This window comes from Protopterus annectens, chromosome 10.part0 (genome assembly GCF_019279795.1).
Source record: "Protopterus annectens isolate FY-2018-M chromosome 10.part0, PAN1.0, whole genome shotgun sequence".
In the NCBI taxonomy this organism is placed as follows: Eukaryota; Metazoa; Chordata; order Ceratodontiformes; family Protopteridae; genus Protopterus; species Protopterus annectens.
Window position 1 is genome coordinate 859,522,211 of NC_056744.1, and position 26,513 is coordinate 859,548,723.

The following is a 26,513-nucleotide window of genomic DNA, read 5'->3' on the forward strand; positions in this document are numbered from 1 at the left end:
GACATAGCCACCCTACACTAATCAAGGCTAACTAGCCAAACACACACGTCAAGGGTGGGAAGGAGAGACCTACACTAGGGAAAAGTTTACAGCTTTTTTTTTTTTTTTTTATGGTAAACCTGAGGGAGAACAAAGAGAAAAAAACTAACTACTCAAACAAAACGCACAGCTAAAGTTTGATTAAAAATCCCACTCTACCTGCCTGGAGCTTAGAGATCACGTCTTGGTGAAGCCACGGCAAATGAGATCTGAGGACTGGAAGGAGGTTGCAGTGTTGTATGGGTAAGGGGGAGGAGCTTGGAGCTCAGATCTTTAGCTTGGGAAGCTGCCGGCTCGGATCCATATCGGATCTGAAAACCACAGGTTGATGATCAAATGAAGTTAACTACTTCAGATCTATTTCTTCCCACTCAGAATATACGACTTAGCTGTATATGCTTGCAGCATGCCCTACAGAACCAATGCAAATGTGTGCAAGCAAACAGTGATACCAAGAAAAGCTTCAAGATTATTTAGTCTGCTACTCAAAAAGCCCACAGTTAGTGTGCATCTTCAATGACTGAGACACCTCACAGTGAAAAACTGAAAAACTAGTGGTCTTTAAACTTATTAGCTCAATTTCCAAAAATCATGAAACCCATGCAGTGTTCCAAAGCAACAAGCCTTTATTAATCTTAGACTAGAAATTCTCAGTAACAAAAAATTCAAAATATTTTAACAATGTCAAACATATCAGCTTTTAAATACTTAGAAGTAGGTGTGGAAAATACACGTACTGTTTAACTTTAAACCAACCTATTCATGGCAAATATAAATAGGGCCGTAAAACTGCATTTTAGAACAGCAAGTACCCACCCCCAAACACTACTACTGATTAGATCAAACTAAATCCTAATTAAGGAAAACACTATTTGAAACCCACATTCCAAGATCATGTATTAAGAAAAGCATAACATTATAGGTTATCACACAACAGTGTAAATCACACAAATACAAAGACCATTGCACACACACTAACTTCAACCCTGAAGTATTCAACACGTTCCTCTTTAAACTGGTCTTTCCTTCTCCACCTTCCCCTTGACAAAGATGTACAATAAATTCAACACTACATTCCTGGAAAATTTAAAATCCCTAGCCCACCCCCCCAAAGAAAAGCTAGAATAAAATCCCACTCTGCACCATGGCTATCAAAATCCACTCACTCTCTAATGCTGGAAAGACGCACAGCTTGGAAATGTTGGCTAAAATTCAAAATCCAGAACAAACATCTCCGTAACCTCAACAAAAAGCAGGTAATCACCAACAAGAAAAACTTCTATCAAAACTCCCGTCAAGTCACCACAAACTTCTCAAAAAATTTTAGAGCAGTATAAAAAAATTTTTTTTTTCATCCTGGTAGCCCTAGCTCTCCTAACCCATATCCTAACATTCCCCCTGGAAACCGCCTCAATCAAAGTTCATTGACTATCTCTAAACTAAACAACAATAACTACACCGCTAACCTCCCCCATCCCCCCTCAACTCAAACCACCACCTTATTAATAAAACCCATCCCCACCATCTGCATAAAATATCTTCTCAGCAAACTTAAACCATGCTCTTCCTCAGTTGACAGCCCCCCTCCCCTCGCTTCCTAAAAATCACTGTTGGCTCTCTGGTTAATTAAGATGAAAACAAGGTAAGCTAATCTGTCCAAAAATCTTATGTCGCCTCTATCTGGAAACAATAATATACTAATCCCATCCGCAAAGGAAGACATTCCACTGACCCATCTAACTTCTGCCCTACAGCTATTCTATCTCCCCCTCAAAGCTACTAGAAAAATGTGTACATACGCAACTACTGGCCTACCTCCTGCAAGAAAATCTACTCACACCCATCCAACATGGCTTCCGCCCTAACCACAGCACTACCATCGCTCTAAACTATCGCACAGGCCAGAGAAACTCATCTCCTATTTCTTGACATCAACAAAGCCTTACACAGTCTCGCATGCCCTACTCCTTACCAAACTGGCTGCCCTCAATATCTCTAACCATACCCAGACATGGTTTTCAAGCTACTTCTCAAAAAGGCAGCAGTCGGTCAAATGGCTCTCTTCCTTCCTCCCCATTCATACCAGTGTACCCCCCAAGGATCCATCCTTGAACCACTACTATTCAACATTTTCACAAACTGTCTTCACACCTCCTGCAACCACTCCACTCATACAGTATGCCAATGACTCCACTATCTGTACATCTGACATCTCCAAACTCCACTCACTTACTCAAATCTCCTTTCACTCTGTCAAAAATTGGCTTACTAACAATCAACTTGTACTCAATCCCAAAAAAACAAACCTCCTGTTCTTACCAAAGTCCCTTTCTCATCATAAATCATCATTTACCATTAGCAAACTAAAAAACACCATTATAAATGTGACAATGCCAGGCAGGCCAGCTATCTGGATTTTTGGGGATGTGTGTGTCATTTGTGAATATTAATATGATTCATGTGCTTGTCTTACAAATATAAGAGAAAGTACATTTGTGTACACTTAGCATAAATGTAGATGTTAGAGTGTGTATTAACTGTTGCAGTCCTAACCAATGGGTTATCCGGCTCCCGGTAGCCCTAAAATCGGCCAGAATACCAAAGGTAAGTAAATATGACATTGACTGTCGTCGGTTGTAAAGGACATCAGGATGTCTGATACAAAAGGAGGCAGCCGACATCACTTCCTCAGTCTTTCTTGCCATAACAGTCAGGAGTCCCCAGAAAACAAGGATTAAGCCAAAAGAAACTTTGGCAAATAAAACCAGATTCAGCCTGTACCTTAGGAAAGGAGAACAGGAAAGGACCAAAAAAGGGGGAAGGAGGGAGGGAAACTAGGACTGCAACAGTGAATACACTTGAACATCTAGACTTCTGGTAAGTGTACACAACTGTACTATGTTCATTGTGTTTCACTGTTGCAGTCCTAACCAATGGGTTGATTACCAAAGCCCAGAGAAAAGGGAGGAGGCACCAACAGAATCAAGAAATGGAGAGAATGCCCTGCAGAACAGCAGTGGCAAACCCTGCCTCTAAAAAATTAAGGCAAATTATAATGCTTTGTGAAAGTGTGAACAGAAGACCATGTGGCAGCCTTTAAAATTTTAGTAGATACACCCTTTAAAAAGGCTGCAGAAGTGGAGGCTGCTTTTGTACAGTGGGTCCTAACCCCTTGAGGAGGAACCTTGCCATGAAAGGAATAATAAAGTAATACAATGTGCAATAACACTTAGAAATTATTTGCCCTGAGCTCCAGGGGCAAAACTGACCAATAACTGTGCTGATTTCCGAAGGTCTTTAGTCCTGTCCAGGTAAAACCTGAGCTGTCTGTGCACATCAAAAGAATGTAGGATCCTTTCACCTCTATTTCGAGGATTAGGAAAGAAAGTAGGAGGGTGTATGGACTAATTAAGAGTCCGACTAGAAAACACCTTAAGCATAAAAGAGGGATTGGTTCTCAGAGAGACAATCTGCATGGAAAATAAGAAAAGGCTCCATAGCCATCAAAGCTTACAGCTCCAAAACCGTCCTTGCTGAAGTTATAGCCAAAAGGAATGCAGTCTTCCAAGAGAGAAACTAACTCTGCAGTGGCAGCTGGCTCCAAAGGAGGAAGATGGAGTTTCTCTAGAAAAAAAGTTAAGATCCCAGGCTGGAATAGGTGCCCTTCGGGGAGGTTTTAAATTGCAAGCACCTCTGAGAAACATTTTCATCAGGGGACGAGAGAAAATGGGTTGCTTAAAAGAACAATGAGCATTAATGGCTGAAGCATGGATCTTGAGAGGGGAAAATGAAAGACCACCCTGAAGCAAATCAGCCAAGTATTCCAGGATCAGAGGAAAAGTAGGCTAAGAAGAAGATTCCCCTCTAGCCTGCATCCAATGAGAATTTTTCCCATTTGCCAGCATAGGACTTCCTAGTGCTAGGTCTCCTGGTCTCCTGAAGTACATTAACCACCTGCTGGGAAATGGAAGAAGAAATGGATTGATTCATACAATGAGTCATGCTGTCAAATGGAGAGACTGAAGATGAGGATGTAAAATGTTTCCCCCTTCCTGAACGAAAAGATTTGGTTTCAGAGGAAGATGCCAAGGAGGAAATTGGGAGAGATTGCGAAGCAGTGGACACCAATGCTATCTGAGCCAGTCTGGAGCTATGAGAATAGTCCTCGGTCTTTCTTCCCTTATCTTCAATTATACTCTGGGAAGAGGAGGGAGGACAAACTGACAGAAGCATCCAAGGGAAGGACAGAGCATCCACTCTCCAGGCCTTGCGGTGATGCTGTCTGGTGCAAAAAAGTGGTAGAAGGTGGTTGTCTGGGGAGGAGAAAAGATCCACCTGAGGAGTGCCCCAACATTGAAACAGGCTGTAAAAGACTGCGGTGTCCAGTTGCCACTCGTGAGGATCCAGGGTGTGTCTGCTCAACTGGTCTGCCAAAACACAGTCTCCCTGAAAGAAACTGAGCTAGGAGATGCAGGCCCAAGGATGCTGCTATGGACCAGAGAATCATGCTCTGTCTGCACAGGGCGTAAGAATGAGTCCCTCCCTGTTTGTTGATGCACCACATGACTGTGGTGTTGTCTGCCCTGACAAGCAGAGTTCCTGGAGAAAGAAGATGCTTGAAAGCTAGTAGGGCTTGCTGAACTGCCATCAACTCATTTAGGTTTATGTGCAAGTGCATCTGCAGGTGCCTTCTTTTTGTATACACCTGCCATCCACGCGAGCTCCCCAGGTGTAGTCCGATGCGTCCGTAAGAACTTGAATGGCACGAGTTGGACGAAAAGGCATGCCCTTGTTTTGTAGACAGGCTGTCACCCACCACAGAAACTCTGTCTGCAGACATGGAAGCAGAGGAATTATCACATCCAGTTCATGTGTGTGCTGATACCAAAGGTTCTTGAGGTACCACTGCAATTTCCTCATATGCAGTCTTGCATATGGAATTATGAGAATGCAACAGGCCATGTATCCCAGAGCTTGCAGTTATTTCCTTGCTGGGACAGGCTTGCCAAATCCTTGAAGTAAACTGAAAGAGTTGCCTGCTTCTCCTGGGTGAGATGCATCATCTGGGCGGCTGTGTTCAGACTCGCTCCCAGGAATGTTATCTCCTTGGATGGCACCAATTTTGATTTTCCCATGTTGAGAGTGTAACCCAGAGGAGAGAGAAGAGTCTTTACAAATTCCAGATCCTTTAACAGCTGTTCTTGAGAACTTGTTTGAATTAGACAGTCGCCCAAGTATGAATAAATCTGAATTTTCTTCTGCCTGCAAAAAGCAATGACTGAAGCTAGACACTTCGTAAAAACTCTGGGAGCAGTAGATAAGCCAAAGGACAGCGCAGAGAATTGATAATGTTGCTTGCCCACTCTGAAACGAAGGTATTGCCTGCAGCTTTCTCTGATAGGGATGTGCAGATAAGCTTCTTTGAGATCCAAAGTTACTGGCCAGGAGTCTTTGTCCAACATTGGTAGCTACTGATGCAGAGAGCACATTTTGAACTTTGAAATTACCAGGAAAGAGTTCAGAATGGATAGATCTAGGATAGGATGCCAGGTGCCTTCTTTTTTTGAAACTACGAAAAGTCTGGAATAGAAGCCCTGGCCTACCCGCTGAGGAGGAACCGATTCTACTGCCCCCAGATGTAACCGAGACAAAATTTGCTTTTCTACTTCTGCCCTTTGGTTTGGAGGAGTGTCCAGGAATCCTTTGGGTACTGGAAAGGTGTGGAAAGAAAACCTGTGACCTAGGGATACAGTTCTGAGTACCTATTTGTCATCTGTGATGGTGGCTCAAACATTTGCAAAAAAAAAAAAAACACAACCTTCCCCCTAAAGGATTCTCCGGGCAAGCAGGAACAAGCAGAAGTTGTAGAGAGTCATTGAGAATGTTTCGATTGAGATGTAGGCTTAGAACTGCCTGCCTTGGAAATGGAAGCATGCCAATGCTTAAACCTTTGAGGGGTAGCCCCTTGCCCCCTAGAAGACTTGTAACCTCTAGTCCTACAGTGGTTCTGTCTGCTGGTATCAGGAAACATCAAAGTCTTAGAAGGGTAAATCCTGCTGAAATGAAGAGGTTGAACTTGCAGAAAGTCTGTTTGCATAGACTTGGCCTTATCCCTCCATCTTTTTGAGCACTTCCTCTGCTTAGCTGCCAAAAAGACTGTCCTTATTGTAAAGGTACATCTAAAAGCTTAGACTTGACAGGATCTGGAAAGGGGCTGCTCCCTGACCCAAGCATGTCTTCTGAAAACAGATCCAGTAGCTGTAGCCCTGCAGGAGGCTTCTAGAACGTCAAAACCACAATGTAAAGAATGTTTATTAACAAGACCGGCAGAATTCAGCAAATCCTGCATATTCTTACTCTCTGCCAAAAGAGGCATGCTTGCAATCTTTGACTTAATAGCCTCCAAGGTGTGCTGCTGATACTTAAGCATACGAAAAAGGCAATTAGTAGACCTAATGGCAAGAGGGGCAGAGGTATACACTTTTTTACCCCACCTATCTAGGTTCCTAGATTCCCTTTCAGGATGAACAGGATTCTTGGTAACAGTGGCCTTAACTCCTTTAGGCCCTTGAGCAATAACCTCTGGGTCAGCTAGCGGATTTCTAAAAAGAAACAAATGAGAATAAGGGACTCTACAGTACCAGTCAGGTTTCTTGGGAGCAGTAGGAACTGAATTTGGAGTCAAAGAATTTTCCAGAAAAACATCAATTACTTCCAACACTGGAGGAATAGCCAGAGGCTTATGCGGAGACAAATCCAAAAACTCCCTGATCCTTTCCTTAGATTGGAGATAATCCTGACTTTCCCATTTAAAATGCTCCCTGAGAGTATTCAAAGTATCACCAAAAGAGAAGTCCTCTGGAGGAGAAGCAGAAGGAATGGATTCCTCTGCATCTGAATCCTCAAAAGGAGAAAAAAACCTGAGAAAATTCCTCATCATCAGCAGAAATGCTAGAAGTATCAGACCCGGAATAAGACAAAGCCTCAGTTGAGGCATCCCTACCCCTTTTTGAAGGAGGAGGCTGTGAACCCCTAATAAGAGTCAAAAGGTCATCAGTCATTTTAACCATTTGAGAATGAGGGGAACAAGAGGAAACTGGAGCCTGTTTCTTCACAGGCTTACAACTGGAAGATTTACCTGCAAGTCTGAAGGACTCAGGAGGCCTGGCAACCGCCATAGTGGCAGAGGTTGTCGGTATGAGCTTGCTGTCCGAACAAAGAACAGAGGCTTCAGACACTGGAGCCAGCCTAGCAGCTCCTGATCCAGCTGAAGAGGCAATAGGCGGAAGGTCAGAAGACAAAATGGAAGCCAGAGACCCAAGGGACTCTGAAATGGTCTCAACCGAGGCCTGCGGTTCAAAATCCATGGACTGCAGGGGCTGCAAAAACACCTCACTGGCTACCGTAGGTCTGACGATCAACTTATCATATGAAGACTTGACCTTCTGAAGCATGTCATGGTCCTTGTCCTTACGCTTCTTAGGGATATCCGAAGCCTGAAGACCAGAGGACACCATACCGACAAACTTAGGCCACACTCCAAATTGCTTAGCTACAAGCTTAGCCCGACTATGAATAGTACGTGGATTAAAGGAAGCACAGAGGTCACAATTAGGAATGTCGTGGTCAAGGCCTAAATAAATAATACAACAGAAATGAAAATCTCTATGGGAATCTGCTTTCCACAGGTAAGACAGTTATTGACTTTTTCTGACATTCGTTAAGGCAAGAAAAGAGGATCCCCAATGGTGTACTTGGCTGTAGTTGACTTCAACTTTGGAGTCGGAAACCAAAAAGGTAAACTGCCAACCGGCACTCGTGCAAAAATGCTTCTGCTTCGGGCTCCGCGGGAAGGAAGACTGAGGAAGTGACGTTGGGTGACTCCTTTTGTATTGGACTTCCTGACGTCCTTTACAACCGACAGCCAATGTCATATTTACTTACCTTTATTATTCTGGCAGATTGGGGGCTACCAGGAGCCAGATAACCCATTGGTTAGGACTGCAACAGTGAAACACGAACATCTATATGTTGTGTATATTAAACTACTGGTGCAGAAGTGCGTGTTCAACTGTATGTTATATGTACTGAGCTTCAAGAATGTAACCAGTGTACCCTACTGGAAAAGAACAGAAATGTATGTAAACTACACACCTGTGCAAATGTATGTTTTAATAGTAGAATCTGGAACACACAGAGTTAAGCTGCAAAATGTCAAGAAAATAGTCGTGTGTTTTACGATTGTGTTCTCTCTCGGGTAAGCAGACAATGTCTAAAAGCTAGAGGTTTCCCTATAGTCTTGAAAGAAATAATTACTAGGTTTCAAATGTAGACATCTAATTGTTTTACAACTTCCAGTTCTGAGGAGACATCTGAGAGATGTGTATTTTTTCACATAGAAATGGTAAATTTTGTTAAGTTTCTGTTAGCCTGAAAACTGAAGGTAGAGGACAGAGTGATGTCATCCAGGCTAACCCAGCATTAATATGTGATCATTTAAGAACTCTTAGAGACACAGAGAGAGAGAGAGAGAGAGAGAGAGAGAGACTGGGCATTTCGTATCTTGTCTTGGACCTAGAAACATCCATCACCTGCATTTGCCTTGCTCTATAAGCAAGTTATTTAGGGCATAGCATCTTTTAGATATAGATAGGTATATTAAGTAGATTAGGGCAATTATGATATGAAAAACTCAGAATGGGATCAATAAATGAGCATAGTTCAGGAAGAGACCTAATGTTGTATTCATAATGTTGTTGCTTTTAGAAGTGATTATTTTCTTAATTGATTAATTCTTTAGTTACTGTCTGTGTGTTTTGTATATAAGGAAGGGATGTTATCTGCTGCTTTATGTACACTGAAGGGTTTTTACCTGAAAGCTTTGTCTTATTAAACAGCTTTTTGTTGAAGTTGTGTTGCTGAGTTTGTATTTTTACTACTGGTTGCTTGGTATATGAACAGAGTCTTTATTCTGTATCTTGGTTGGCATTGTTAGGGTAGAAAAGGAAGCAAGCAATTAGGTGTGTTTGAGGACATCCATGCAGATGCCCTGACAGGGAATGATTTTGATAATGCAGTAATCCTATGTGCATGCAGTTACACGCAAGCAAGCTTGAAGACAAGAATCTGGGTCTGGTAGCGTGGGGCAGACCCAGACAGACTGCACACTTAGAGCCAGAAATGGCGAGGTGGTTACTTCAGGGAGGGTGCTACCCTGTACCAGCAAGACGGAAGGTGAGCCACAACTGCATGAGAGTACTGATGTTCCCTTGGACAGAGTGACTGCAAGGGCAGAAGTGAGTAGTAGCATCTGGGCTGACAATGAGGCACCACTGTCAGACAATACCAAACTTGCTGTGGAAGGAGAATTGGAAAGGGTGGAGGCAGATGCAGTTCTCAGACCTTACATTACAAGACCTGAGGGAGGTAGCTAGTGAGGCACCTGATTCTCAAGGGAAGGGGAAATCTGTATACTGGGACAAAGGGTTACTGTATAGAGTGTGCACCCCTAAGGCAGGGCTAGAGGGTGACAGAATACAGCAGTTGGCAGTGCCCAGAGCCTACCGACTGGCACTTCTAGCCATAGCCCATGATATTCCCCTTGCAGGTCATATGGGGATAAAGCGTACAAAGACATATATTATGCAAAACTTCTATTGGCCTGGGATTTCCAGAGATGTAACAGGGGACTGCAGGACCTGTGAGCAGTGCCAAAAGGTAGGCAAGGCAGGAGACAAAGTGAAAGCTCCTTTGATGCCTTTGCCTGTGATTGAGGAGCCATTTCAGAGGTTAGCTATGGATATTGTGGGGCCTCTGAGTACCCCAAGTTCCACAGGGAAAAACTATATCCTAGTGGTAGTAGATTATGCTGCCAGATATACTGAGGCAGTGGCTCAGTCCTGCATTGAGGCAGAAAAGGTGGCAAATGCTTTGTTAGAGATTTTCAGCAGGGTAGGTTTTCCAAAAGAAAAAGTGACTGACAGAGGTGCCAGTTTCATGTCAGACCTGCTGGCTTGTCTGTGGAAATACTGTGGTGTGAAGCACCTAAAGACCACCCCCTACCATCCCCACACTAACGGTCTTGTTGAGAGGTTAAACTCTACACTCAAGACAATGCTACAGGCATTTGCAGACCAGTTTAAGAGGGATTGGGACAAATATTTTGCCCCATCTGTTTGCTTACAGAGAGGTTCCCCCAGGAATCCACAGACTTTTCACCCTTTGAGATGTTGTATGGGTATAGGGTGAGGGGACCTCTAGATATGATTTGAGATGAGTGGGAGGATTAGTGTGAACTCCACAAAGAGTCTGTTGTGGCATATGTCCTAAATATTAGGACAAGGCTCGGGGAACTCATGGGCTTGGCCCAGGAGAACCTCGCAGAAGCCCAACATCAGAAAAAGGTCTGGTATGACAGGAATGCTAGAAAGCATACTGCACGGCAGCAGGTAATGGTTCCCACTCCTGTCAGACTCAAAAAGCTACAGGCAGCTTGGGAGGGACCCTACAAGGTGGCAAGGAAATCACTGATGTTAACTACATGGTAGAACTGCTAGGCAGGGGCACAAATTGCACCATGTTAATATGATGAAACCTTACCATGAGAGGGAGGTCCTTGTATTGAGCATTTGCAGTGGATTGCAGGAGTCGTCTGAGGGGGATCTGGTGACTGATCTCAGTGAGGCTCGGACTGACACCTCAGTGGAAGGGGTAGCTATGTCCCAGCAGTTATCCCCTACCCAGGTTCGAGAAATCCGAGCAGTGTTACAGCAGTTTGGGGGCATGTTCACTGGGAAACCAGGGTGCATCACCATGTGGATACAGGACCCCAAAGGCCTATTAACAGCCCCTTACAGGGTGCCTGACAGAGTCAAACAGACTGAGGGAGGAGATGTAGGAAATTTTGGAACTAGGGATAATTCAGGAGTCCAGCAGCCCCTGGGCCTCCCCAGTGGTGCTGGTACCAAAGAAGGATGGCAGCACCAGGTTCTGTGTGGACTACAGGAAATTAAATAGTCATATGGAATCAGATGCTTACCCCATGCCTAGCACAGATGAAGCCCTAGAGCAGCTGGGTGGGGTGAATTATCTTACCAAGGGTTACTGGTAGGTGCCCTTGACTCCCAGTGCTAGAGAGAGAGGTCAGCCTTTGAGACTTTTTGGCTTGTATGAGGTTACAAAGATGCCCTTTGAGATGAAAAATGCCCCAGCGACTTTCCAGAGGCTGGTAGATCATATCCTAGCAGGAGATTTTGCCCTTAATTATCTAGATGATATTGCCATCTACAACCATTCCTGGCAAGAGCACCTTCAGCATGCCTGGGAGGTGCTGGGCAGACTACAGAGGGCAGGGCTGACCATTAAGCCTAGCAAATGTCAGGTGGGTATGGCAGAGGTCTCCTACCAGGGACAGAGTGGGGAGTGATAAGATCAGGCTAGAACCCACCAAAGTGGAAGCCATTCAGGCATGGCCTGCCCCTGTTACCAAAAAGCAGGTGAGGACATTAGGGATAGCTGGGTACTATGGAAAGTTCATCCCCAGTTATAGTACCATAGCTGCTCCCCTCACAGACCTCGCAAGGAAAAACAGGCCAGATAAGGTAGTGTGGACTCCAGCATGTGAGCAAGCATTCCAGAAGCTTAGAGCAGCTTTGTCAGGCCCCCCTGTGTTACCCAATGCAGATTACAGCAAATAATTTGTTGTGCAGGTAGGTAGATGCTTCAAACCATGGTGTAGGGGCTGTACCTAGCCAGGTTTCTTCAGAGGAAGATAAATAAGCACCCAGTGGTTTAGCTCAGTCTTAAGCTCCAACCCAGGGAGGAATGCTATGCAGCTGTAGAAAAGGAATGCCTAGCCATAGTGTGGGCACTGCAGAAACTTCAGCTTTATCTATATGGAAGGAAATTCACTGTACTTACAGACTACAATCGCTTAACATGGCTACATCGAGCCAGCAAGCAAAATGCCAAGTTACTAAGGTGGAGGCTAGGGTTGCAAGCATATATGACAGTGCAGCACCGCAGAGGGTTTAGCAATGCCAAGGTAGATGGGCTCTGAAGACAGGGAATGGGGTAAGGTATTCCCAGAAAGGTTCACCTTCTCAGGTAACGTTTCTCAAGGGTCACTTGAAAAACTAGCTTGAGTTTTCGGGGAAGGGAGAAATGTGACACGGCCAGCCCAACTACCTGGAATTTTGTGGATAGTCGTGTCTCATTTGTGAATATTAGTAGGATTCATATGCTTGTCTTACAAATGTAAGAACACAATATGTTATGTGCATATTAAACTACTGGTACAGAAGTGTGTGTTGAACTGTATGTTGTATTCTGAGCTTCAAGAATGTAAACGACGGTGTACCCTACTGGAAAAGAATAGAAATGTATATACACTATATATCTGTGCAAATATACGCTTTAATAGTAGAAGCTGGAATATACAGAGTTAACTTGCAAAACTTCAAGAAAATAAGTTGAAAGATGTTTTACGATTGTGTTATCTCTCAGTAAGCAGACAATGTCTAGAGCTACAGAGGTTTTCCTACCGTCTTGAAACAGAAATAATGACTAGGTTCCAAACGTAATGTATTTTACGACTTCCAGTTCTGAGCAAGCATCTGACAGATATGTATTTTTCACATTTCTGTTACATTTTAAGTTTTTGTTAGCATGGGAACTGAAGGCAGGTGACGGAGTGACGTCATCCAGGCTAACACAGCAGTAATGTGTGCATTAATTTAAGAACTATCTCCGATAGAGACAGGGCATTTTGTATCTTGTCGTTGGCCTAGAAACATCCATCATCTGCATTTGCCTTGCTCTGCAAGTTATTTAGGGCATGGTATCTTTTAGATATAGACAGGAATATAGTAAATATTAGTTTAGATGTTTTCTGTATTTGAGACTGTCCTGCAATGTTTTAAAATATTTACTGTGGTTATGAACTTTGTAGTTACTGTGTTTGAGTATTGTCTTGTTCTTTTATCATTAAATATATTTAAGCCTATTTTGTGGCTATTTGTGAGACAAATTTAAGCTCTTAGAGTACCTGGATATGTATTTGGTGACAATGTACAGGCCCACCCCTAAATAGCCTTGCTCTTGGTCAGACTACCATTTGGATTAATAGTAACATTACACAGTAAGACTGGGCAGCCTTTGGTAAGAGCCTTAAAGTAGTTAAGCAGTGGCTGGTGGCAGCTGGTACTACCTTATAGTCTGGGCAGAAGGGGTCATAGCTACACCTGTGCCAGCCTTTACCAGGTGTGTGATTGTGTATAAATCAAATCTCAAAGTGTGCGTCAGCTACTTGGCCAGGGACATGAGGCACTGGCTGGACAGAGGATGCTGGGCATTTTGGCTTGGCCACTCAGCTGAGATCTCAACCCTATAGCTGTGTCAAGTGAGTTTTATTGGGGATAGGGAGAAACCAGCCCCAGACTGATTTCTGTGTGCTCTTAAGGGAAATTGTACTTTACTGTGTGAGCACTTGTCATCTGCTACTGGTGAGGATTGAGGCTCCTTGATTACCAGACCAGTGCAGGGGCTTCGCAGTAAACACTGAAACACACATTAAGTTACTGGGTGCAATCATTAACAACCAACTTACATCTGATCTACATGTACTAAACTGTATATAGAGAACACATCAAAAACTTGGAGTGTTTTGCAGAAACAAAATACCTCACAAGTGAATCAAGACCTGCTCTTGCCAATGCCTTTTATCCCATCCTTCTCTATGCCTCTCCAATCTTAACCAGCCTCTCACGGCCAAGCTTGAACCAACCTACAACAAAGTTGCCAGTTCACTGCTAACCAATCCTACAATTCTCACCACTGTCTTTCGCTACAATCTCCACACTGGCTAGAACTCCCCCATCTACTCTTACGCACCCCAAATGTCCCCAATTCACTCCATCCTTAAACCCTCCTCCTGCCCTGCCATCTTTTCCCTTATACCCCTACACACACATACACACACTAAAGCAACAGTGGTTAAGTCCTGGTTTTCTGAATGCATTTAACTTCAACTGCCAGCATAGTTCTTTTTTCTCCAACACACCACTGATGTGTCTTTCAAGCTCATCGATCTCCATACAATCCAGAATGATAAATTTAAAACCAGAATGTCTGGGGTGTTCTAAGTGTTGGGATAAGGCATTCCTCTGGCATTTATGTCTGACATGAGAAAGATGATCTGAAATCTTCCTTTTCAATTTATTCATTATCTTACTCACATAAAATGCAGGATAGTCATTACACACACACCTATATACAACTTTTTCAACATTACAGTTACCGCCTGCTAAAGATTTAATCACCATTTTTTAGGATGGGGCCACTCAAATGTGTCACACTCCAAGTATTCACAAAAACTGCAGTTAGGTGGCGCACAGATTTTAGTGCTCATGCCATCCTGGTGTTCCTTATTTTTGTTTTTCTCAAAGCTATGCATGTTTCAGCTCTTTTTATATACAAAAGTAGGATGATCTAAAACTCTTACAAGAAGCTGATTGTCAGTGATGATGGCTCAGTTCTCCTTAATAATGGCTTTAATTGTACTGAAATCTCAAGTGTAAGTTAGAACGCAACTGTCCTTAAATTTTCTCTTCTTTTGGGTCAAGGTATCCTCGTTGCATAATTCTACCAAAAGGCCTATTCCACACAGAGTTACTGTTAGTTTTACAATCTCTAATGGGATCCAGGATCATATGCAACACGTTTGATTCGTATCCTCAGGTTAAGAAATCATTTTCAAGATCATTTATATTTTTGAGAAAAGGGGTCAAATCTGTGGTAATGTGCGCTAATTTGTAGTCTTGTGGTTTTATTACATTGTGCTTAGTTTTTACTAGATGCATACTATCTCTGTGAAGTCAGTAGTTAACTCTTGCTGGTTTCCTGTAGAAGTTGCCAGTTTTTCTGGTCTTTATCAATACTGACAGTTAAAGGAAATGCATGGACTCAGAATTGATGGAACATGCAAATTTCAGAAACGAAGTGGAGTTATTGATGTAATGGATAAACCCAGTGAGTTTACATTTCTCACCTTGCCAGACTTTGAATACATCAATAAAGCAAAGTATCTGGTCATAAAACTCTGGTATTCACTTTGCAGTATACATTCCACCTCCCACTTGCCTAAGGCTACAATGGCCAGGTTAGGGGCCATAACTGCATCCATGGCTATCTCCCTCGTTTGTTTGTAAGCCTGGCCGCTGAACCTGAAAAAAAACTCACCACCAATTTTACTAACTTTCCCAGCATTCAGTTTGCCCTTCTGTGGCATTGTTCCTTCTGCTATAAGCCCTCAGTCGCTGCTTCAATACAGTATATATGTGGTAACAGTGTACAGGGCATCAACATCAGTATTTACCAAAATGCTTTGTTCATTTACATACACACTTATTTTTCTTAAAAATCAAGAAAATCTAAAATAAAAGAGGAATTCTTTTCAACAAAAGGCAGAAAAATAAATTCTAAGTATATGGCAGTGGCCTCCGATATAGAAACTCCACTTGCAAAAACAGGTCTGTAAGGTGAGTCTTCCCTATTGTTATGGGGTTTGGGAATCCTGAAAAAATTAAGTAACTTAGGGTGAGAAGTATTCAAATACTCAAAGCTTTCATTAAAGTTCTTCATTAAGTACTGTGGTTAGCTTATCTTTCCATTCTACATGTGCAGTTTTAACCTCCTCAAAGGAATGCTTAGAACGAGCATGTTCACAGCATGTTTTCTATTTTCATTATATAATTCAGTATCAAACAAATATGCCCCCACCCTTGCCAGCCTTCATAACACGTTTAAGTTCTAACATTGCTCAAATTCGTAATTGCTAATATCTCATCCTTTGAAATATTATAAAACTTGTGTTTTGATTTTTTTTTTTTTTGAGAGCCTTTCTTATGTCAAGCTTGCATTTCATCTTTAAGGCTGCAAGTGTGGGATGCAGTGGGAGAAAAAAGTGCAGTCTCTTTTAATTTTGTTATTCAATGGGTTTACCTTTCTCCATGTTTTTTTCCTTGTAAAATACAAGTTTCAAATTCAACTTTCTCACATACAGATCTAAATCAATGAAGGCCCGTCTCTCATCGTTCCTTCCCTGAGGTATGGATGCAAGTCCTCTGTTAAGCACTTTTTATTCAAGTGCTCCCCGTGGTTTCTTCGAATGATCCGAGAGCCTAGGGGCTAATTCCATCTGCAGGCTCGTGACCCTGATGGATAGTTGTTGTTCCAAAGGTACCTCAACTTTCTTGCCCGTCTATTGCTTCTTCCTCCAGTTGCTCTGGTTCTCCCTCTTCAGTTCAGATGGTTGTTCACTTCTCTCTAGAACCTCAAAGGGCTTTACCTCTGGCTACAGTTGTAACTGTTGTGATGACTCCTGCTCATGTGTACTGGGCTCTGGTGATATGAGCCCTGGGAGTTGTACTGTGGCTGGGTAGGACTCCAGTGTTCTCTCATGTCTGTCTCTGGGGTCTGAGGGGTACTGGATGGTCAGTCGGTCCTCTATTTAAATACCTCGGCTATTTACTCTTTAAAACAACCCTGCAATGTTGTATATTAAATGAGAAAAAGTGATCTGAATGCATTTCTTAGCCCTGGTCAATCACTTCCAAGTAATTACTCATCATTGATATATTTATTACTAGATATATTAAATGTTGAGAAAGTCCTGTTTACGGTCTAGTACAGGAAATTCCAACTTTCAGTCTACAGCTGGTGCCATGGGCATTAGTATTGTGTTTCTTACTCCAAGTAGCATTCTTTCATTACCAGGTTTCATTCCCGATTCCTGGCTTTGAACCATTTGCTCAAAGTTATCTACCTTAACGGTCACTGCTCCAATCCATTTCAAAAGACTTCTGATACACCCTGATGTGAACTTTTCACTGTACACCAAGGCAATCTTTCCACCCACAACAGCTCTTCTATTCATTGCTACCCTAAACTTATTTTAAGGGTATTTGTTGGCCCCTTTTCTATTTGCAGTCTGTACTAGTAAGACTAGCCAAATACCCTCAATAATGAGGCCAATGGTAGTTGCAATAAATTTTCTGCTATGGAAGTCAGCAACCAGTCTCTGGTAACTTATTAGCTTAAGAGACTTTTCTGATGGCTGGCTCCACGGTGCTGAAAGATAGAGTCTTTAATATGAGCCAAATGGCTCAAAGGCATGAGATGGTTGGACTGAGTGGGGGTGGGGGGGGGCAGCTGTTCATCCATCTTGTGGAAGGGAAAGAGTCTGGTCCAATGCAATGGCAACACTTGCAGAAAAGTATGATAAGCTACAGATGAGTGCTTGGCTGTGTCAAGCTGCATTTGAACAGCTTTAACCATACATGTATATATGAAAGCAAACACTTGAGGTAAGGTGCTGTAGACTATATTGGATAGATCACTGCCAGTGGTTGGAGTAAGTTAATAAATGAAAAACACCGACAACTGCTTGCATAAACACCCTGAACTTCCCATACCAAAACAAAACAAAATCACTGCAACAGGCCATTTGCTTCTCAGCGAAGAGGAGTGTGAGCTTTGAAAGCCATGTCTATACTTATTTTACAAAGCATGCAACTCCTTACACTCCATTTTTAAGTTCATTAATTTTTTTTTCTCTATTAAAATTTTAAATGCAATTGTCAGTCTTCTTTGGAAAAATGGAATTCTCAGGGCCACTGGCAAAATTAAATATGTAGTCTAGAATTTTACATTTTACATTTTTATTTACTGAAAAAAGGAAGCATAGTGTGCACTTCAACTTCACAGTTGAAACTTTACCAGTGGTTGACCTATATATTTATCTATAAAAACTAACCAAGAAAGGCAGCAGTACAAAGCAAATGCTTCATTCAACATTCATCACATGGAATACATGCTCATACTGTATCGTAGCGTTTAAATTTATATACAAAAATTCTTACAGGAATATTCAGCTTTACAGCATCTACAGGTTGTTGGAAAGGCCAGGAAAAATTGTGTCTCCATACAGCTGGCATCACTACTTTCCGCAAATATTGAAGCTGGTTTGTCAAACGTCCAGGTCTTCTGGGATTCAAGTAATCTGGTGGAGAAGGGTTAACTATAGTCTGCTGCAGCCCTTTAATATCGCACATTTTTAAATTACTTCAGCAATGGTGGGAAGTTCCTTAATTCAGAGAAAAAATGCACAAACAAAGCTCCTTTACCATCAAGGAAAGGCATTTCTGATCTGCAAAATATAAATTTGGACATAAAAGCCAAAGGAAATGCAAAAGCACCATAAATACATTACACACTAATTAAATGTCTGCAGCACTGCAAACAAGAATATAATTGTGTGAAGTACTTGTTATAACAGAAAGCAATCATCGTGCCCAAAGCTGAGAAATGGAAAGCAGTAAACACTTTATACATTCATACATGCAAAAGCTGTCATGAATTAGCCCAATGGATATACAAATAACTCGGCGTACACAAGCATGTCACAATAAACACACAAATATAAATGTATGCTACAAAATACAGTTGTACAAGTCCTAACTACATGAAGTACAGTTGTGTAAAATCTTAACAGATGTCCTTTTCACTGTTGCAGTATCCATAACCTGTAAGATCTACTGCCACGGACAGCCTAACATCCAGCCAGTATACCAAAGCCTTCACATCCTTCTAGCATTGTTGACTAGATGTACAAACATCCATTTCCACAACTGAAGTGCCCCTGAAGAACTACAGCCACATCAGTAAAAAGGAGAACATTATCCTGGGAACTATCGACGTATTAGCCTGACGAGCCTAGTCTGCAAGGCCATGGAACTCAAACAAAGACATTGGTAACCTCCAAACTCTTCATCCCACCCAGTTCGGGTTTGTGAAAGGCAGATCATGCCTCCTAAACCTGATCGACTTCTTTGAGGCAGTCACCAAAGCCGTGGATGAGGGTAAGTTGGTTAACACAACCTATCTTGACCTTGCCAAGGTTTTCGACACCATCCCCCATTCTGGAATTATAGCTAAACTCGCTAAACTAGGTATAAATCCCTGTGTCACAAGATGGGTTGCCAACTGGCTCACTGACACCCACACTGTAAAAGTTGCAGACTCCCAATCTGACCTCAAAGCAGTGACGAGTGGAGTACCACAAGGTTCCGTCTTGGGACCTCTCCTGTTTGGTATCTACTTCTATGAAGTACAGGCTAACACAGAAGGCCTCTGGCTAACGAAGTTCGCAGATGACTGCAAACTAGGAGCCATAGTCAAGTCCCCAAATGATGTGGATATCCTACAGAAGGGCCTCACTGAGACAGATGCCTGGTGTCAGAGCCATGGCCTCATGCTCAATGCCAAAAAGTGCAGTGTCATCCCCTTGGGTAAAAACTCTGTACCCATGAACTACCACATAGGCAGCAATCTACTTAACACCAAATGCGTGATAAGATACCTTGGGACCCAGGTGGACAGAAGCCACTCCTTTGATAGTCACATCGCCACAGTAGTCAGGAAGTCCTCCTACGTGGCACACCTCATCGTAAAAAGGTTCTCATCCAGGAAAAAAGAGGTCATTGTTCCCCTCTACTCGTCACTCAGACCCATTATACAGTACAACGCCCCTTTTGGAATGTACCTCAAGACATCTGCAGCAGGTGGAAAGGCCAAACAAGTACCTCACAGAGAGGATTACTGGCCTCTAACAAATGCCCTACACTGACCGCCTCAAAAAACTCCAGCTTTACTCCGTAGCATATTGCCTACTCCGAGGTGATCTCTGCCTAACATATAAAGCTATGTCAAACCCAGAGCTGTTGGACATGCTACACCTAAAGAAATCCCAATCCCTCCGAGTTACACGCTCTAGGGACCTAAACCTTGTCACCACAATAAACAGGACACGTTGGAGGGATAGATTCCTGTCCCAGAGACTTCCTATACTCTGGAACAAGCTACCCATCTATATCAAGCAAAGTTCTTCATTTGCACTCCAAGAAAAATCTTGATGAGTGGATGGGAAATAGGAAATACACCCCGGGGATCACTTCTGTCTCTCTGCTGGACAGTGGCACAGGAAAATAACTTTCTTGGGTGGTGTAAGCTATGGAACCCTGCTGGCTAGGCTTACGTAGGCCCTTGGGCCGATAGCCTAGTACCTACCTATGAACCTATGCACATCCAGAGGGGAAAAAAATAGAAGTTATGTTCTTACCATAACGTTCCATGTTAGTTGTCTTCTTCTCGCCTTCTTCTTGCTGGATGGGTTCGGAGCCGACCTCGGCTCCGACTCGGCCACTCTAAAAGCTTGAGAGTTGGTTCCACCGGCTCGAGGCTCCCCTTATATCCCACAATGCCAGGCGTGAGTTACCTCAGATCTCGTTTGTAAGCTAGGCCCAGCTTATAATAGTAACAGAATAACTATAAACAAAGTCCACCTCTATAAACCAGGGAGAAGAGAAGGGTGACCTACATCCTGATCCAGGAAAATATGCACAGTAGCATATACCTAAAGTAAGAGGTGGTAGAAAGAGAGGTCACAATCAAAACTCCTCTAGGTCTGTCCAGGCCAGGGGAAGGAGGGTGGGGCCTTAAGAAGAAGCGAGAAGAAGACAACTAACATGGAACGTTATGGTAAGAACATAACTTCTATATGTTAAGTTGTCTATCTCGCCTTCATTCTTGCTGGATGGGACCGCGTCCCTAGCACCTTGTCCCAGGTGGCCTAACGGAACAATCTCTTGAGAACAGTGGAACCAAAGTTAGCTCTATGCCTAGAAGCTAAATCCAACTTATAATGAGAAATGAAAGTGTGAGGTGTAGCCCAAGTAGTCGCTGCACAAATGGTGTCAATAGGCAGTCTGTCTTGGAAGGCTATAGAAGTAGCCAAAGCTCTGGTGGAATGGGCTTTAGGTTTGTTAGGCAGCTTTTGGTGTCTAATTTCATAAACAAGGGAAATCAGAGATGTTAGCCATCTAGATAATGATACCTTTGAAACTGAAAGTCCCTTTCTGCCTTCTGCCTTCTGCATAGGAGACAAACAGCTGGTCAGATTTTCTGAATTGTTTGGTTCTATCCAAATAGTACCTTAACTGACTATGAACATCTAGCCAATGCAATTTTTGTTCAGACCTATTAGAATATTCTGGAAAAAACACAGGGAGATCAATGCTTTGATTAAGGTTAGACGCCGAGGCTATCTTAGGTAAAAAGGACGGGTTGGTTCGTAAAGATACCCTGTCCTTATGGAACAACAGATAAGGAGGTCGACAGCTGAGTGCATGAAGTTCTGAAACTCTTCTAGCTGAAGTAATAGCTACCAGAAAGAGAGTCTTCCATGATGGCAATTTTAAAGAACAGGAGGCTGCAGGTTCGAAAGGGGGGAGAATCAAAGAACTAAGAACTAAATTTAGGTCCCAAGGAGGAGGAGGATTTCTTATAGGAGGTCTGAGTAGAAAAACTCCTTTCAAAAAGGCTTTGCAAATCTTGTGGGACATTATGGCAGACTCTGAAATGCCCACATGAAAGTTAGAAATAGCTGCCAGTTGAACTTTAAGAGTAGAAGGAGATGAACCTGCATGGAAGAGTTCAGCTAGGAAATCAAGGTCCATTTGGATGGAAGCAGTGAAAGGATCTATGTCCCTTCCTTGAGCCCAATGGGCGAAACGTTTCCACTTACTCAAATAAATCTTTCGAGTGGAAGATTTATGGGAAGCTATCAAAATATCTCGGACAGAGTGAGATATTTGAGGAAGCCTGGCTAAGGTTGGAACTGGAGGAACCAAGCAGTGAGGTTCAGAGAGGGAAGGGAGCGATGAAACTGACCCGACTGATGGATCAAAAGATATGGAACTAGGTCCAGATGCCAGGGTCGCTCCAACAGAAAATGATGAAGAAAGGGGAACCAAACCTGTCGAGGCCAGTAAGGAGCAATGAGGATCAACGAGGCCTTCTGAGCGATAGCTTTCTGTATCACTTGAGAGATTAGTGGGAAGGGAGGAAATGCATACAGAAGTCCCGGGGGCCAAACTTGGACTAGAGCGTCTCTGTTGGGTTGGCCTGGTAAAGGGAATAGGGTGAAATAATCTCTGCACTTGCTGTTTTGGGGAGTAGCAAAAAGGTCGCAGCAAGGCTGACCCCACTTGAGAAAAATTTCTCTCACAACAGAGTCTTTCAGAGATCACTCGTGAGGTATGAGGATAGCTCTGCTCAATTTGTCCGCGATTTGATTGGACTTCCCGGGGATGTGCGTTGCTATCAGAAACCACTGAGAAGAAATCGCCCATTGCCACAGTCTGAGTGCTTCTCGACACAAGGGGTAGGACCTGGTTCCGCCTTGTTTGTTGATATACCACACTACAGACATATTGTCCGTCTGGATTGCTATCGTTCCCAGGGGAAGAGAGTCTTGAAGGGCTTGCAACGCTAAAAACACTGCTCTCATCTCTAGAACATTTATGTGCAAGTGGCATTCGTCTGGTTGCCATGTGCCCTGGACAGTTCTGCCCTGATAATGCCCCCCCCCACCCGATCAGGGAGGCGTCCGTTGTCAGAGTAGCAACCGGAGGAAGGGACAAAGGTCTTCCCAACAAGAGCTGAGGGAAGACATCCACCACAGAAGATGATTTCTGCATGTTTGCGTAATCATGATGGTGTGGGACATCGGAAGTTGCTGGTATGACCATTGCATGAAGAGCATCCATTGAAGGATTCTCATGTGGAATCTGGCTAATGGAAGCAGAGGTATGGCAGCCGCCATAATCCCCAACACTTTCAGAACTAATCTGGCTTTGATTCTGTTGCTGCTGAAGAGGAGCGAGACCAGTTTGTGTATGTCTGTTATTCTCTGATCTGTTAGTCTCGCAGACATGTTGACTGTGTCTAGATTTGCCTATGAAGGTAATAGTACGACAAGGCGACAAAACAGACTTTTCGCAATTTATTGAAATGCCTAAATTTTGACAAATGCGAAAGGTGTAGTCCCTGGCCAATAGAAGAAGATGCTTGGTGGGAGCTGTGAGGAGCCAGTCGTCCAAATATGGAAACACCTGGAATCCTTGACGTCTCAGGTGAGAAGCTACCACTGCCATGCATTTGGTAAACACCGGGGGCAGTGGTGAGACCAAAGGGCAGGGCCCTGAATTGAAAATGACTGGTTCCCAGCCTGAAGCGGAGGAATCTTCTGGAGCGTCTGTTCATTTTTATGTGATAGTACGCATCCTGAAGGTCTATAGAGCACATCCAGTTTCCCTTTCCCAATAGGGGAAGGATGGACTGCAGCGTGACCATCCGAAATCTTGTTTTCTTGACTGACTTGTTCAAGATACTGAGATCCAAAATTGGTCTCCAGTCCCCTGTTTTCTTTGGAACTAAAAGAACCTGGAGTAGATTCCGGATCCTTGCTGGTCTGCTGGAACTGGCTGTATTGCTCTTTTTGCAAGCAGCTTTGAAATTTCCAAAGCTGCAAGATCCCTTTGAGCGGGTGGAACATCTGGAAGGGATTTTTTTGATTGGTTTGGAATGCGAACAAAGGGAATGGAATAGCCTTCGGAAATGATGGACTGTACCCATTTGTCTTGAGTCAGGGATAGCCAGGCTTCTGGGTACAGAGACAATCTTCCCCCGAATGCCTCCGAAGGTGGGCAGTCGGGCAACACCTCAGGGATGCTGAAAGGGCTTATCAGAGAAGGCTTCTCGATTGCCCTGGTTCTGGACCCCCTGCCTCTAGGGCGGCGTCTACCATTGTTGTTCCCCCTCTGCCTCTGGCGGGAACCGACTCTGTCGTCAGGCGAAGTCCCTTGAGATTGTTTATGAACCACATTTTTCCACTTTTCTGGCCTTTGGGGTAAGGCCTAGAAGGAGTGGAGAAACGGACTCGACGGCAGAAAGAGTCTTGCCATCGGTCACGCACCTAGGCAGGGTTTCTTTCAGTTGCGGACAAAAAGAGATGATCCATCAAACGGGAATTAGTGAATGACGTTTTAAAGGGGTCCGCAAAGTTGCATAGCCGCATCCAGGCATGCCTGCGTAAGGCCACACCTGTCCCTGCGGCCCTGCTCGCTCCATCAGCCGCATAAGAGAGGAGGCGCATGGAGGAGTTAGCTATGGAGTTCAGGGTAGCCAGCTGAGTGTTCATCTTGTCCTGAAAACCCGCAGCCGTAGGATCCTTCAACATGTCACTCGCTTCTTTGATCAAGTCCCTTTGAAGACGAGTAAAATGGCATAGGTAATTCAGCGAACGCATAGCAAAGGTCGCTGACGAGAACATCCGCTTCCCGTACCTGTCCATAGACCTAGATTCCTTGTTAGGTGGATGGACAGGCACTGAAGGATCAGCTAGTTCCTTCTTAGTGGCAGCAGCAACCACCATAGCATCCACAGAAACTCCTTTTGTCAGAAATTGTTTATCTGTTGGTGCCGTGATAAATTTTGAGGGTCTCCTGGGAGTGGGGTCCACTGAATCAGGAGCCGTCCATGCCTTTTTTGCTACCACCTGCATGAGGGGGTCAAAGGGGGGAGACACCCAGGAGGTGGAAGGGCGAGAGCCAAATGCCTCAAGGTACACAGATTCATCCTCCGAAGGGTTGAGGGCTGGCCGATTTATCCTCTGCTTGAGGATTTCTAGAATGTCTGCAAATGAGACATCTTCAGAAGGGGAACGGGGGGAACCCTCGGAATCCTCTAAATCTGTGTCAGAGGTGACGGACTCAGGTGAGTCTGTGTGTTTCCTCTTACACTTTCTCTTCCGAGGGGGCTCTTCTGCCAAATCAGGAGAGGCCTCGGAAGAGGATGAGATCCCCACAGGGGATTCCTGAGGAGCTGGCTCTCTGCGGTCTGGGATGAGGGAGTGAGTCGACTTGACCTGAGGCACCGAAGAGGGAGGGGCGGACGGAGCCGACTGTGGAGTTGAACCAGGTTCCAACACACTCCGCATGACCTCGAACGCACCCCTGTCAGGCAGAGCCAGAGGTCCCCGCTCCGAAAAGCTAAAAACCTCCCTCGGCACCGACAGTGATGGCTCCGAGGCCGATGTCGGAGCTGAACTCACCAGCGCCAAAGCTCCGAGGGGGAGAGCGGGGTCGGACAAGGGTCCGATGCCACTCACCCCCTCGGAGCCGACGAGGGAAGTCCGGCGCCGAGATTCTTCTAAGGAAGAAATCGGTGCCAACGATGGAGCCGAAGACATCTGTATCGGCTCCGACACTACCACAGTCTCGGTTCCGAAACGCCTCGGCTCCGAGCTCAACGGAGTCGGAGGAGGAACATAATGGGGGACAGGGTCAGGCATCGACTGATGAGTCGGGCTCAAGCATTTGGGCCAGTGCCTCGGACTTAAGAAGTCGACTCACTACCCTCTGAAGGTCATGGTCCGAAAGCCTCGATGACCTAGAGGAGTGAGATCTATGGCTCCATTCAGACAGCAAGGGAGATGCTGGAGCCGAATGAACGGAGCCAAGGGACGGTGACCTGGACCTCTTTCTAAATGTCGGTTCCGAGGGTCTAGTCGGAACCGACAAAGGAATTTCCAATACCTCGGCTCCAGCCGGAGCCGAGGAAACCACAGAAACTACAGTCTGAGACTCATCGGCTCCAGCCGGAGCCGATGTAGACGGAGGTTTCGAAGCCTTAGGTCTCGGCTCAGATGCTGGAGCCGAAGACCTAGAAGCCTTGGAGGGTTTTCCTGAAGGAACAGTAAGGGAACCCTCAGGCTTAAGTAAACCTCTTAAAATAAGTTTATTTTTTCTTTCCTGCAGGACTCTGGGGCTGAAGCCATGGCAAACAGCACAAGAGTCCTGCAGGTGTAAAGGTCCCAGGCAGTACACACAAGAAGTGTGACCGTCTGTCAGAGACATTTTCTGACAGCACGAGTCACACTTCTTGAAGCCTGAGACCTTCGAATCCTTGGACATGACAAGGAACAAGTGTAACCACACACAAACACAAGCACACCGATTACACTTAAAAAACTAAAAACAGAAATTAAACTAAGAATTTAGTTGTTTAATGTATAAATTCCCTACAAAAACACACACTCCAAGGGAATAGGAGGACCCGAAGGCCTAAGGGAAGAACTATAAGTTCTTAGGTAAAAAATTAAAGAAAAACTAGATTAAAGGGATAAAAGACCTTAAAGGTAAAGGGAAACTGTAAGGAAAACTAAATTAAAGGGTTTAAACTCAACTTTTAAACTAGTTCCTACACTAACCTGAAGCCGGTGAAGCAACACGTCTCGATAGCTGTAGCGGCAAACGAGATCTGAGGTAACTCACGCCTGGCATTGTGGGATATAAGGGGAGCCTCGAGCCGGTGGAACCAACTCTCGAGCTTTTAGAGTGGCCGAGTCGGAGCTGAGGTCGGCTCCGAACCCATCCAGCAAGAATGAAGGCGAGATAGACAACTTAACATCATGAGCGTGTGCCAAAACCCCTCCTCCAGCAAAGAGTTCCCAACAGAATGAAGAGAAAGGGGGCTAGGGAGAGACTGTACTGCAAAAGTGAAAAGGACAGTACTGT

General features: G+C 44.2%; 1 protein-coding gene across 3 annotated transcripts in view; it reads right to left on the bottom strand.

Moving 5' to 3' along the window:
- LOC122813371 (bromodomain-containing protein 3-like) overlaps window positions 1-26,513 on the bottom strand; it is a 1,265,442-nt gene that overhangs the window by 874,679 nt on the left and 364,250 nt on the right. For 2 of the 3 annotated variants that reach the window (XM_044085658.1, XM_044085657.1), the window contains one exon: window positions 17,958-18,244. In XM_044085658.1, the coding sequence (XP_043941593.1) occupies window positions 17,958-18,149 (192 nt within the window). In that variant the 5' untranslated portion in view covers window positions 18,150-18,244. The remainder of the gene's footprint in view (window positions 1-17,957; window positions 18,245-26,513) is intronic. The other variant, XM_044085659.1, reaches the window with a different exon arrangement.